The sequence below is a fragment of the Uloborus diversus genome, chromosome 5 (genome assembly GCF_026930045.1).
Source record: "Uloborus diversus isolate 005 chromosome 5, Udiv.v.3.1, whole genome shotgun sequence".
Taxonomy (NCBI): Eukaryota; Metazoa; Arthropoda; class Arachnida; order Araneae; family Uloboridae; genus Uloborus; species Uloborus diversus.
In genome coordinates, this window is record NC_072735.1 from 153,919,335 (window position 1) to 153,932,080 (window position 12,746).

Sequence of the window (12,746 nt, forward strand, 5' to 3'; positions counted from 1 at the left end):
TTGTAACAGTTCTTCAATTAAAAATAATGTTAATTATAACTTTATATTATCTAAAAAAGTATCAAGTTCTTGTGCCTCAAGGTCTAGGAGTCTTTTTTTTTTAAGAGAAGGAGAAAGAGGGGGGGGGGTAAAAAACCTTATCGGGCCAAATTTTTTTCGCAGTTTTTTTGGATCGTTAAGAAAGTCTTAGCGTGTATCGGGAGTCAAAGATTTTTTTTTTCCAAAAAAAAAAAGGAGAGAGAGAGAAGAGAAAAAAAAACTCGTTACCTGTCCGTGAAATTTTTGCAATGGCTTTTGCATTTCCACGGGTCAGAAAGGGTTGCGAAACACAGACCTACAAAGTTTCAAAGAGCCCTAATGACTAATATGTTTTTCTCCTAGTTAGAATATAACTCTTTTCGTACATTATTTAACTAGTTTTCCGATTCAATTAATTTTATCACTATTTTACAAAAACAAAACTACACCAATGATTGTTCTGAACACTGAATGCAAACTTTTATGTGTGCATCAAACTTAATAAAAAATAGTCCCAAGTTCATAGCATTGAAAAATTGAAAAAAAAAATATTACGCTAAATTCATATAATTGAAAATATTGTTGTTCATTAATTCTGCAATGCTTGGATCGCGCTATCTTCTCACAGATTCAAAGAGTAATAAAGATTGAATAATGCAGATAAATTCATGTTTTATCATTTTTCTGTGCGTACTATAAAAAATTTAAAGAACTGAGCTGCTTTCTCAAAAATTGAATGTTTTTTAGGCATTGCAACCAGCATCTTATCTTGGGAAGCGTTTGTTCCATTTGCACGTCTGACTTACATGACTTATTTGATTCATCCCATCATTCATATGGTATACACAGGAAGCACTAGGACACTGATTCAGACTGATCACCGAGCTCTGGTAAATATTGTTTTATTCTTGGCTTGGACAAAATACTCTTGATTTAACGCACTGTTTTGATGTGTGGGAAAATGGAATTTGTCTGTTTGGAAGTGAAACATTGCTTTTACTAACTTTTGGGGCTAATTCGATGCGTGCGTAATAGTAGTTGACAGCTGCACGTAACGGCGGAAGAGTGATTGAAAATATTTCACTTAGATTTGAAAAATGGGAAGCATGACACTAATGTTATTTCAAAGGTTTTGACCGTATTTTTGAGCAACGGTGAGCAATTGCGGTATTTATTAGTTATGTCATGCTCTAAAGAGGAGAAGGGAGGGTCCTGAAATTGTGACATTTCGTCGAAAGGGAGAGGGAGGGGGTAACAAGAAGCGAGATATCGCAATTTTTTTCTAACAATATGTTTATGAAAAACAACAAGGTAAGTGTGACAAAAGGGGGAAGGGGTATAACTTGGTGAAAAAAAAAGTGTGCTAAATATATTTTAAAAACCTAAATATATTTTACATGCATTTTTTAAAGTATCTCAATAATTACTTCAATACTTATTAGTTAGAAAAAGACATGTTTACAATACAAAATGAATACCACATTATGAATCTCTTATACACATCTTTTATACACAGCCAATTAGTTTGGAAACTTCAGTTTTGCCACCACTGTTTGATCCTTTTCATTTATTTTTAATAAATGTATATTTTAAAGCTCAAAAATGTGTTTTTGATGTAACTGTTTTAACAAAAATGACGTTGAGGAATTTAACTTTTGACTCTTCTCAAATCATTGCGCATTATATTAAATAGTTACAAGTATTCCGAAAGTAGTTTTTTTTTTGAAAACCAGAATAGTAAATATTTGAAAAAACAATAATAGAATTTCTTTTTTTCAGCTTTACTATTATTTAGGGGACGTGGTTTTATCATTCATATGCGCATATCCGTTGAGCTTGCTCTTCGAATCTCCTTTTATGTGCCTTGAAAAAGTCTTTTTCTCTCGAGGACGTCCAGCGAAAATTGAAGAAAAGTCCTCAAATCAAGAGAAAACTGATGCCATCGACAACATCAGTGAAAAAAAGAAATCCAACATAGTTGAAGAAAATGGAGTGTGCACCATAGGAATTAAGCGCGTTGAATCTAATGGATAAACTTTTCGATGATAAAATTTCAAGAAGAATTCATCTTACTACAGTCATTTACGTACAGTACAAACGAAGTATGCTGTGTACATAATCACGTTTTGTTCCCTGAATGTTTGATGTCATAATTTATAATAGTCGTACATTCATTTTAATGTCAAGTGTTTGAGTATAAATTTAAACACACTTGAAGATTCTTGTAAATATATTTTCATTTTTTCCATTGCATCTGTCATTATGTTTGTGCAACGTTAATAAAATGAGTCGAATATATTTTTTGTTTCCTTTCTTTCTCTAATGAGTTAGCATTGACATAATTATCGTCGTGGACAGGTAAACAGCAGTATCTGTGGAAAAGCGTTTTCAAGATGTTTTAAGAAACGTGTTTTAAATTCAATTCTAACAATTGGGAAATGTTGAAGTTAGACGGTTTTTTTCGCGCTGTTTTTTTTGTGGAAATCAAATACGCAAGCTTGTATAATAAACCAAACGTACAATAGATGACAAAAGAAAAAAAAAAGGACATGTGACCCTCCACTTCCCCCAATCAGCTCTAATTCTAATTTGAATTCTGAAACTTTGAATTGAAATTATTTTTTTCGCAATCACGAGTTGCGACAAGACCCTACTCATTGGAGTTATTGTTGCCAAAAACGGCTCTTCTCCCCAAGCTTATCCCTCCTCCTGGTTGGTTACATGTGTAAAGTTGAGTGTGTGTGTAGGCTTATGTGTGTGCACGTAGGTGTGTGTATGTGTGTAAAGGCCTGCGCGTGTGTGAATGTGAATGTGTATGAGCGTGCGTGTGCAGGACATGGACGCCCCCGTCCATCAGAAGTGGATTCTGGGTGACAGTGCTCAGGACCAGAGGAACCGCACCTGTGGGCGGTGGTGCTGCAGAGGACACTGGTCAAAGCTGAAAAAGGAACCACAACATCAAGGACGGTCAAGTGAGAACAATAAGCAATCGTGATTGCTCAAAAAAAAAAAAAAAAGAAACATTTACTGTTACTGCCCATGAAGAATACCCTGCACAATGTCGTAAAATATACTTGACGTAAATTTAGGGGGAAGTGCTTGCACAGAAAATATAGTTTAAAATTGATGATTTCGCAAAAAGAAACTTCTTTTTTCTTGCAAAATTACTGTTTTTATTAGACCCCAAAAGCATGAGCTTAGAGAATCAATTTTCATACTTCAAGGAACCAGGATGGGAAAATAGAATTCTAACTAAACCGATGCACTCGGTGTACAACTTTCAAAACAATAGATTTTTATATGAACTTTAGCTAAAGTTGCTATTTTTTCTAAAGATCTAATAAAGATATTTACATTAACAGGCATGGAAAGTCTTATGTATAAAAAATATTTAGTGACTAAATCAGAAATAAAATATTCGTGCATTACGCTATGTTCACGCAAGAAAATGTTGACTAACGCTGTCAAAGCGAAATTTGAGGAAATATTTAATGTGAACTTTTTCATTCTCATGATCATTAAATTTCTTTAAAAATGTTGACTTGAAAATAACATTTACATCTGAAATTCAATAAGATAATTTTACATTAAAGTATTAAAAAAAACTTCTTATACGTTTTTTTGTAATAAATATTTGTAGAAACACTAGACTTAATAAAATTTGCTTTGCGTTACATTTACTTGAAGTTTAAGCACTTCAGAACAACCTGCTTTTGGATTAAGAAATAAGTAAACAAGTAAACAATGAGTAGTTATGATCAAAGAATAAACTTTTACTAAATATTTAGTTTGTAATTGAACATTGTTAGAGTTTACTCTTCTGAAATTAACGTCTCTCTTTTTTTTTGCTTTGAACTTACTGCGTTACTAGCGACATTTTTCTTTTCAATATTAGTTGGATTTCCAAACAAAGATTTTTAACCAGAAAAAATAAATAAAAGTGCGAAAGAAGATTTACTACCATATTAATGTCGCTGGAAACAAAAATCAAAATAAAATTATTCTGTTCAAGAAATGTTTTAAGATATGAAGTAAGACGTGATGTTGGGAATGTGTATGATTACCCATTTGATTGTCTTTAGCTTAAATAAATTTTTAAGGTAACAGTATAGTTATGAAGCTTATTTTTTGTCCAAAAGAGCTTTGCAAAAACATCTTAGTACCATGCTGTAGTTTTTTGATTTGAAAACTGTTTCTTTCAATTTTGAGCAGTTCAATTAAAAATAAAAAAAATAAAAAAATAAAATAAAAAACGCTTAAAAGGCAAGTTTTAGTCTAGTATAAAATCTTAGTTACCAGTCGCTTTTGTTGTGAAATTGTTTGGTCAGAAAGAACTTTTTACGTACAGCACGAACAGAAAATAATTTTTCTATTAAATTATTTTAAGGTTATTTTTGAGTAACTTAAAAGTTATAACGTCTCTATCTATGGCAAAAAAAAAAAAAAAAAAAAAAAACGAACTATTTTTGCCTTAATAATTACAGCAGCAGAAAATTGCAGAGATTTTGAATATAACTCCTATTTTTGGATCTAAGGAAGAATTAAAGCAACAACAACATATTGCACCAAATGAAATCTTTTGCAGACATGAACAAACTAGAGGATTGATTGGACGGTCTCATCTAATTTAATATCCTCTATAGTAATCAACTTAAATAAACGTAAAGCCTTTTTTATTGCTACTTAAAAGAAAGCAGCAGCTATTTTATTTTTAAACCGTATAATTATTGAAATGTAAATTGCTGTTCGTATTCTTAACTGATATATATATATATATATATATATATATATATATATATATATATATATACACACACACACACATTTTGTTTTTTTATGGTATAAATGACTGTAATTTTAATCTCAACTGCTTAAATTTAGATGCTACTTCATGGAAAATGTTTTCTTCCTCTCTCTCTTCAGACAATAAACTGTACATGGAGGATTTTTTTTTTGAACACAATTCGCCAATTATTTTTCTACGTTTTTACGTTTACATACTGACACATAAGGAAAGTATATTTGAAGTACTTTGTACCTAAACCAAATGAGAGACTAATTTATTTTTCAAAAATTATTGATAATGGGAAACTAACATCGCTCAATTCTAGATGAAATTCTTATGTGGCTAGCCAAAAATGTTGTATTTTTCCGTTGAAGGAGATTACTTACATTTTTGAAGACTAAAGATATTTTACATGCATTTTTTAAAATAACTCAATAATTACTTCCAGACTTATTAGTTAAAAGAAGACATGTTTTCAACACAAAATGAATAACCAATTTTGAACCTTTACCGAATTCCTTTCACAGAAAAACTTATGACTAAGCATTAAAAAGTAGCAGTGACCGCCATTCAAAATAAGTATTGCTACACTAGTGTCTATAAGCCATAAAAATATGTCATTTCACTTCCTGAAAGTATATTTTCAGTTTGACCGTAATAAAAATGTCTGTAAAAAAGAAGGGAAATTCCGAAATTCCATGAAGTGAAAAGTAACAAAATAAACATGGACTACAAAGCCCAGAAGCAGTCGCGGGCTTTCCTTTCGAATCGAGTTCACTTTGGTCACAGGTGGTGAAACAGATCTAAGCGTAGTTCAAGGTCGAAAGCTATCGCTCGCCCCAGGAAATAGGAAGGGTAAACTGAAAGATCTTGACACTAGTACGTGAGGTGCAGTTCGATCATTTGGAAGTGTCACTGGATTGCGTTAGAGAAGATATTAGCACCCGCAGAACTTGCTGAATTATTCACAAAACGTTTATTTATAATTTGTTGACTTTCAAATTACTTTTTTTGTTTTAACAAAAGTGTAATTTGGAAAATTATCGCTAATTCGTATATTATAACTGCAAAATAATTGTCGGACATTTGCAATTAAAACTCATGCATCATCATTTTTTAAAATGAAGCCCGAGTAGCTAACTTTATTTGAAAAAGTCGATTCACAGAACTTGAAAAATGTTTCTTTTTGTTCAAGTTTTTCTTACTGCTGCACAATTTTAATTCCGCTTTACTAAGTTACAATCCTATCCCAATGAATTTAGCAGACAGAACAGAAGCAAAAGCTTATGGCAACATTTTAACTGAATTTTTGCGGTTGGAATTGTTACAAATATGTTCCGCAAAAGGGCGTTCAACACTTCGAAGTACAGTAGAACTTCGTTTATCTATCCCTTGTTTATCCGAATATCCATTTTCTTGGGGTCGAATTTGTAGTTTAAAAAATTATCATCATTCATAATTTTTAAGTTACGGTTACGAGAACGGAACAATAAGTACGCTAAACGTTCACATAAATTATTCTGATTTAACGTACAATTCCCGCACAGATAGTACTAGTAATCTAACAGACATTACGGTGTACTTGGAACGTCAGTCTGACTCCACTGAAGCAGAACTATTAATGATAAAGTTATAGCGCGAAACGATGCTATGTAATTTCGTTAAAAAGGATTGTTTTCGCTGTAATATAAGGTACGTTGGCTTATTTAGTTATTTGTTTCACTTATTACCCACATCACCCGGATTATCCTGATTTCCACTTATCCGGATGGCTTTTGTTCCCAGTGAGTCCGGATAAATGAGGTTGAACTGTATTAACCAATTACCGTATTATTAGTGCACTTACGTCATCAAAATTTTTATATCAGCCAGCTAAGACAACGTAGGGCCGCCTGCCTTGTCTAATGGTTAGAAAAGTCTAACTGCGATAGGAAAGTCCAAGTTCGAATCCCGGCTCGTGCATAGACGTACTTTCTCTCTCCTGTCCTTGTACTTTCTTTGTGTTAATGTGTTGTGCTGTGAATGGTTTCCTACCCTATAAGTGGTCCTTATGGCATGTGTGTACTGTAGAAGTCAGACTTCACACTAAATTACGGTACAATTGGAAAAGTGAAGCAGCGCACCCCAATATGCCAGCCTAGCTGACACACAACAAAAACAAGATAACGCGGCATGCACTTGAACTTACGAACGCATTTACCCAATATTTTAACTGATCCCCTCCACCATTTGCATTTTTGTTGAAAATGCCCAATATTTCTCAAGGAGATGCGCATGGGCTGTAAACGACTTTCTTTTCCATTCTTAGAACTTTTGTTTAAGTGGGTCAGCAGTAGTAGAGCGAATTTGTTTTCAAGTCAGCAAAATCTGTGAAGTCTGTTAAATCTGCGAAAAGTAATGTTTTTTTTAATACAATGTCTCATTACTGAAGATTTCATCTGACTGTGATTGTGTCGTAATAACAGCGAATTTAACTCATTTTCGAACATTCAGTATAGCAACATTTTCAGAGATTGGCTTACTAAATACTTCTCGTGAAATCATGAAATCAAAGACAGTTTAACAACAATTAACCATATCCATGGCTATGTCTCAGACACCAGTTGGATAGGCATAAAAGAGCACAAAAGACAAAACTTCGAATGTGGACAGATGTTCATTCAACATTTTAAACAAAGTACTTTTCCATACTTAGCAATGAGAAATTAAAGGAAAAGAACCAAAAACATTGCAATAAAAATACGTACATATACGCGTTTAAGAATTTAAAAAGTGTCACAATGGGCAAGTGCAATGAATATTTAATTACTGTTTCTAAGAAATTGAACAAAGTAATTACTCACTGATTTTAAAACAGTTGTTTGAAGAAAAACGAAATAATCAATTAGTGAAAATATGTATTAATACTGCAGTGTGAGGAAGACAATACTTTTAAATTAAGATAAATACTATCCATAAATTCTTTCAATGTTCAATGCAACTGTCGAAGTACTTACAGTAATTTAAAAACAAAATGATAAACATTCTTTCTCTCTCTCTCTCTATACATATATATATTTAAATTTCCAAACTGAATACTAATTTTTTAAAGAAGTAAAACACGAAAAACCAGAATTCCTAAGAAAGAGAGTAAAAATAAAAAGTTTATAAGAAAGAAAAAAGCACTGAAGAAAGCTTTCAAATGTTGTAAAAACCTCTGAATGTAAAAATAAATAGGAAAACATAAGTAGTTATTTCAAGAAATGCTTCAATTTTTGAAATTAATTGCTCGAATTGCAATCAACATTGTCAAAGATGAATTAAATTTAAATGTCTGCACTTACGATTGCATCAAGCGAGCCTTTCGTGGTATTTAATTGTTGGTAAACTATCGGAAAAACCGCAATGATTTCAAATTGCTATCTGTTGCTATTTTATGTTTATTTACAAATAAAATTTTTGTAGCTAATTTAAGCAGGGTTCTTTAAAATGATTTTAAATTTCATATTTTTGATTCTGCTTTTGCGAATAGGCAGAATTTTTTTAGCAGCGGTTATACGTTAAGGTCAAGAACTTCTAAATAAAATACAAATGAATGTTTCGTGATGGCCACAGCAAAGCTAGTTAGTGAAGACATTTAAAGCTTTGTGATGATTAGATTTCATCGTGTCTCTGCAGAAAACCACCTCAATAAATATTTTGATTGGAACAGGATTCTTGCTCAACATCAAAGCCACGGGAAGGCTTGAGAGTCAATGGACTTCTCGATTAACACACAAAGGCTAGAAGGATTCTTTTCAAAACGGTTTCTTCAACAACTATAATTTACTTTGCGTCCGCCGTTTCGAAGATTCCTACGTGCTTCGAGAAGAAACGACTCTTAAACGAAAACGAGAATTATAATGTGTTTCGAACAAAGTGAATAGGCTTAACTCTTTCCAGAAGTACGTTTTTTTTTTTTTTTGTTTTGGATAACAAATGTGTTAATAAGTTGAGAATGTGGATAAATATACATTTGCTCTTTGTCATATGAATATCAATTACGAATTCACATATTGGTCATTGAGCAGAGCGTTAAAATAGTATTTTCCAATTTTCCATCCAATGTCTTAGAATGTAAAATTTGTGCATTTGTTTTCACCTGTATCGAGCTTTAAAAAAATAATTTATAATTGCATATCAAGGAAAAATTTAATTTTTGAAAACTCATTCTATTTAAAAATATTTTTCGAAATGTCAAACAAATTGTGGTACGTTTCCGTCGATAGATCATTTATGACTGGACACTCCATGCTATTGCTACTTACATTTTTTTAGAAAATTTGTTTTGAAATTAAAAAAAACGATGTTCATGGTTGATCGAGTCGTCCCAGTAAATACGGCTTGGCGTGAAAGACAAGTTATATCGTCAGCTTTCAGGAAAAAATAATTAAATAAAAATCTCCACTTTTGAGACATTGTCAATTTATACTTTCGAAGTTATGGAAAAAACAGCTAAGATCATTTTTCTTGTACCCTCAGCTCTTAAAGTAAGTTTAGTCAATTTTTAAATTGCATAACTGGTTTACATCACGAAATTACTAACTGAAAAGTCTGGTTTATCGCACTTATTCAACAAATCTTTTTTCTGAACTAAATCACTTTTTCCAGAACGCCAACGATATGAAATCGTTTTTAGAACTTACATCAGTGATGTCGTATTCTAAAAATGAGGACTTAATGATATTTACCAGAACGCCATAGATATAAAATAGTTCAGGATTTGTAGAAGTGATTTCATATTCTAAAATTGTCATTGTCAAAAGATTCCAATACAATCACTAAAGTGCAGTTTTTTCGAATTTTTTCAAAGCATTTTACACATTTTGCATGAAAAAATGTAAGATATGATTAAAGTTTCAAATTCATTGTCATAAAAATATAATAATAAAAATATTATACTCTGCAAAATTTCACTCCTTCGTGATCACACGAAAAAGTATTGAGTTTTGACAAGGCAGCAATTACTGCAAAGAAATGTGTTATTGAAAACACTTTGTACGGGAAACTTTTTTGTTAACAATACAATAAACTCCCGATTATCTGCGATTCACTTAGCAATCAGGAACATGTATTTTCGCAGCAAGAAGCAAAAATCAATGGCTGTTTTTTTTTTCTCGAAAAACTGTAAATTTAAGCTTATGGTTGTTTATTTTTTAATCATTTATTTACTTTTTTTGAGCAATCACATTGCTTATTGTTCTCATTTGACTGTTTTGAATTCCTATGATTTTATTTTTCCTCCGACTCCCTCTGCATCACCGGCGTCGACCTGCCGCCTCATGATGCTGCTCCACTAGCGAAAATCGTCTCCAGGTTGCGTCACTTACTTGCCTACACTTACACTTACGAACACACACGCATACATACAGACAGACACCAATACATACACACACATCTACACATACACACAACTACCCACACATACACACAACTACCCACACATACTCCCCCCACACATACACATACCCCCCACACACACAAACATACCCCCCTACAAACACACACGCCTACATACATACACTCGTGATTGCGAAAAACATAATTTGAATTCAGCATGTCAAAGTTTTTTTTTTTTTTTTTTTCGTTTTCTTTATCATACATGCCATGCCCTTTTCTTTATTGATGTTAAGTTCTGTTGCACAAAAATACAAAACACTTTTACTGTACTGAATATTTTCACTGTACCAAGTACTATGTATCAATACAACCATGTTTTTGAGGTAGAATAATTTTTACCTTCGTTGTCTTTTATTTTAGCATTTTTGAGGATTATCCCCGATTTTTATTATCCTCGGCACTTAAGCCACCTAATTCCGTGGATAATCAAGATTTTACTCTACATCTTTACCTAAAAAAAAGCTTCCTGAACTACTGACAATGGGTCAGACAATACCAATTCTTTTAAATTGTATCTTCCCGAGAAACGTTCAATTACTATATTTCCTTCAAATTTATTTCCAAATCAAAATCCGCACGAAATATCTGTTCATAGCTTTTGGATATTAATTCTAAATTTCACTTACCATTTACTAATAAACCAATTGTAGTTCTTACTTGTTATTAGCCACCTAGATTCGCCGCCTCAACTTGTAGCACATGAGGATGATAGATACTCCCTATAGAGGTACACAGGCGATTCGGTGCCTGACATAGTGAGGATGCCATCTCTTTACTGAGTCTATGGGCTTGGCGAAAAATTTAAGAGAAATCTCCAAGTTGATGACTTTTTTGGCTTCAAATTTGGCGAGCAATTGGTTATTTTCCCAACACTTGGCGACTTTTCGTCATGACTGTTACGTGAGCATTATCACTGTTACGTGACACTCAGTATCCCATTACAATTGACCTTTAGCGTAACGAACATACATACATACATACATACAGTGTATTTCAATATAAGTCCAACCTCATATTTGAAATCAATAGCACTTAGTATAGAAGAACTCATTTTCTGATAGCTAGAATACTCTTTGGTACAAATGCTTAAGAAGAATTTTTTTAAATGTATTTTTCTCAATTTTTCGTGTAAATTGCATTTTACGAACTGTTTCACGAATATAGATTCGCTTTTATAAACTTTTGCATCAACACGCTTGTTTGAGCTAAATTTGCATCAATTTCATAGTTACGTCTTACTACGGGAGTACGCTAAATGCTTCACTGTTTTGGAAACCGAATTCAGCACTTGGTTTTACACAAGCGAAATGGGTCGCCAGTTGTTACTTAAAGGAGTAAAAAAAAAAAAACCATGTGCAAAAAGATTAAAAAATATTTAAAAAAAAAAACTTTTTAAACAGATCCCGTAATTTCGTGACCAATTCTTTGCGACTTGAAAATGCTTACAACATGAGAATTTCATATGGGTGCCTATCAACATAGACACCCAGAGACAGTAAAACTATCGCAAGAGATTAAATTCTGGAAATATAAGCTTATAAACTTTAGCCGGATAACATAACCTTTTGATATTTTAGCAGTTTTAGTATTGTGATAAAGAAGTTCGGCAATTCGGTATGTTTAAAAATAATATCAGCTGTAAAATTCATTAAAAAGCACAGACAAGATCAGTTGAAGTTCGCCCAAGAAGTAAAATCCTGGATATAACATTGGCAATATAAGTAGTAATATTCAATGATGATAACAAACGTAACTTTGACGGCTGACAATTATAGCTGTGAGAGACGGTGGATAAACTTTAAGCGGAAACAGAAATTCTGGGGTAAGCCAGTTTCCATGATACCTAACTAGACCAGCAGCTAGAACATTCAGGCGAAACCAGTCACTCAAAACAGTTCTTGCATGAGTTTGACTTTATTTCAGCAAACCTCTACAGTCGAGCTCGTTCATAATGAGCCATGTTTTAACGAGAACTCGGATTTAACGAAGAAATAAAAAATATTTGGTTGGTACAATGTTATGGCTATGGGAACAAAACTCGATTTTAACGAGCAAACCCCTCTTAAAGCGAGTAATATTTTTGTATTGCATAAAATATCTGTTGATTTTCTCCACAGAAAAAATTCTTCTATTTTTGGAAAAATTCCACAAACATTTTGAATTCTATCGAAAGTTAGAGATAAGACATAAATCATGAGAACAGTTGATGTCAATGCCTTTTTTTGAAATTCGTGGAGTAGAGCAGGATTGAAAAATGATATATATTTGTTGAAGAGAATACTATGATCTCCGAAACATACTTCCGAGGATATTGTAGCTGTAAATCCAGACAGAGAAAAAAAATGAAAGCGACCACGATAACGGCAAATGTGAAGAATTAGAAGTAAAATAGCCCTCGACATACTTGCTTCTTAAGTGCAGAAAAACTTCAAACTATTTTAAAGCCACGGATACAAATCACGATGTTTTTTGGATCCCACGTTCCTCAAAAACCATAATGTGAATTAGACAATAAGACAGTTAA

The 12,746-nt window shown here is 32.5% G+C and overlaps 1 protein-coding gene across 1 annotated transcript in view; it reads left to right on the forward strand.

Moving 5' to 3' along the window:
* The window catches only part of LOC129222289 (O-acyltransferase like protein-like), a 44,485-nt gene extending 42,175 nt beyond the window's left edge, over positions 1-2,310 (forward strand). The window contains exons 14-15 of the mRNA XM_054856774.1: positions 766-908; positions 1,798-2,310. Of these exons, the coding sequence (XP_054712749.1) occupies positions 766-908; positions 1,798-2,052 (398 nt within the window). The 3' untranslated portion in view covers positions 2,053-2,310. The remainder of the gene's footprint in view (positions 1-765; positions 909-1,797) is intronic.
* Positions 2,311-12,746: the final 10,436 nt, after the last annotated feature.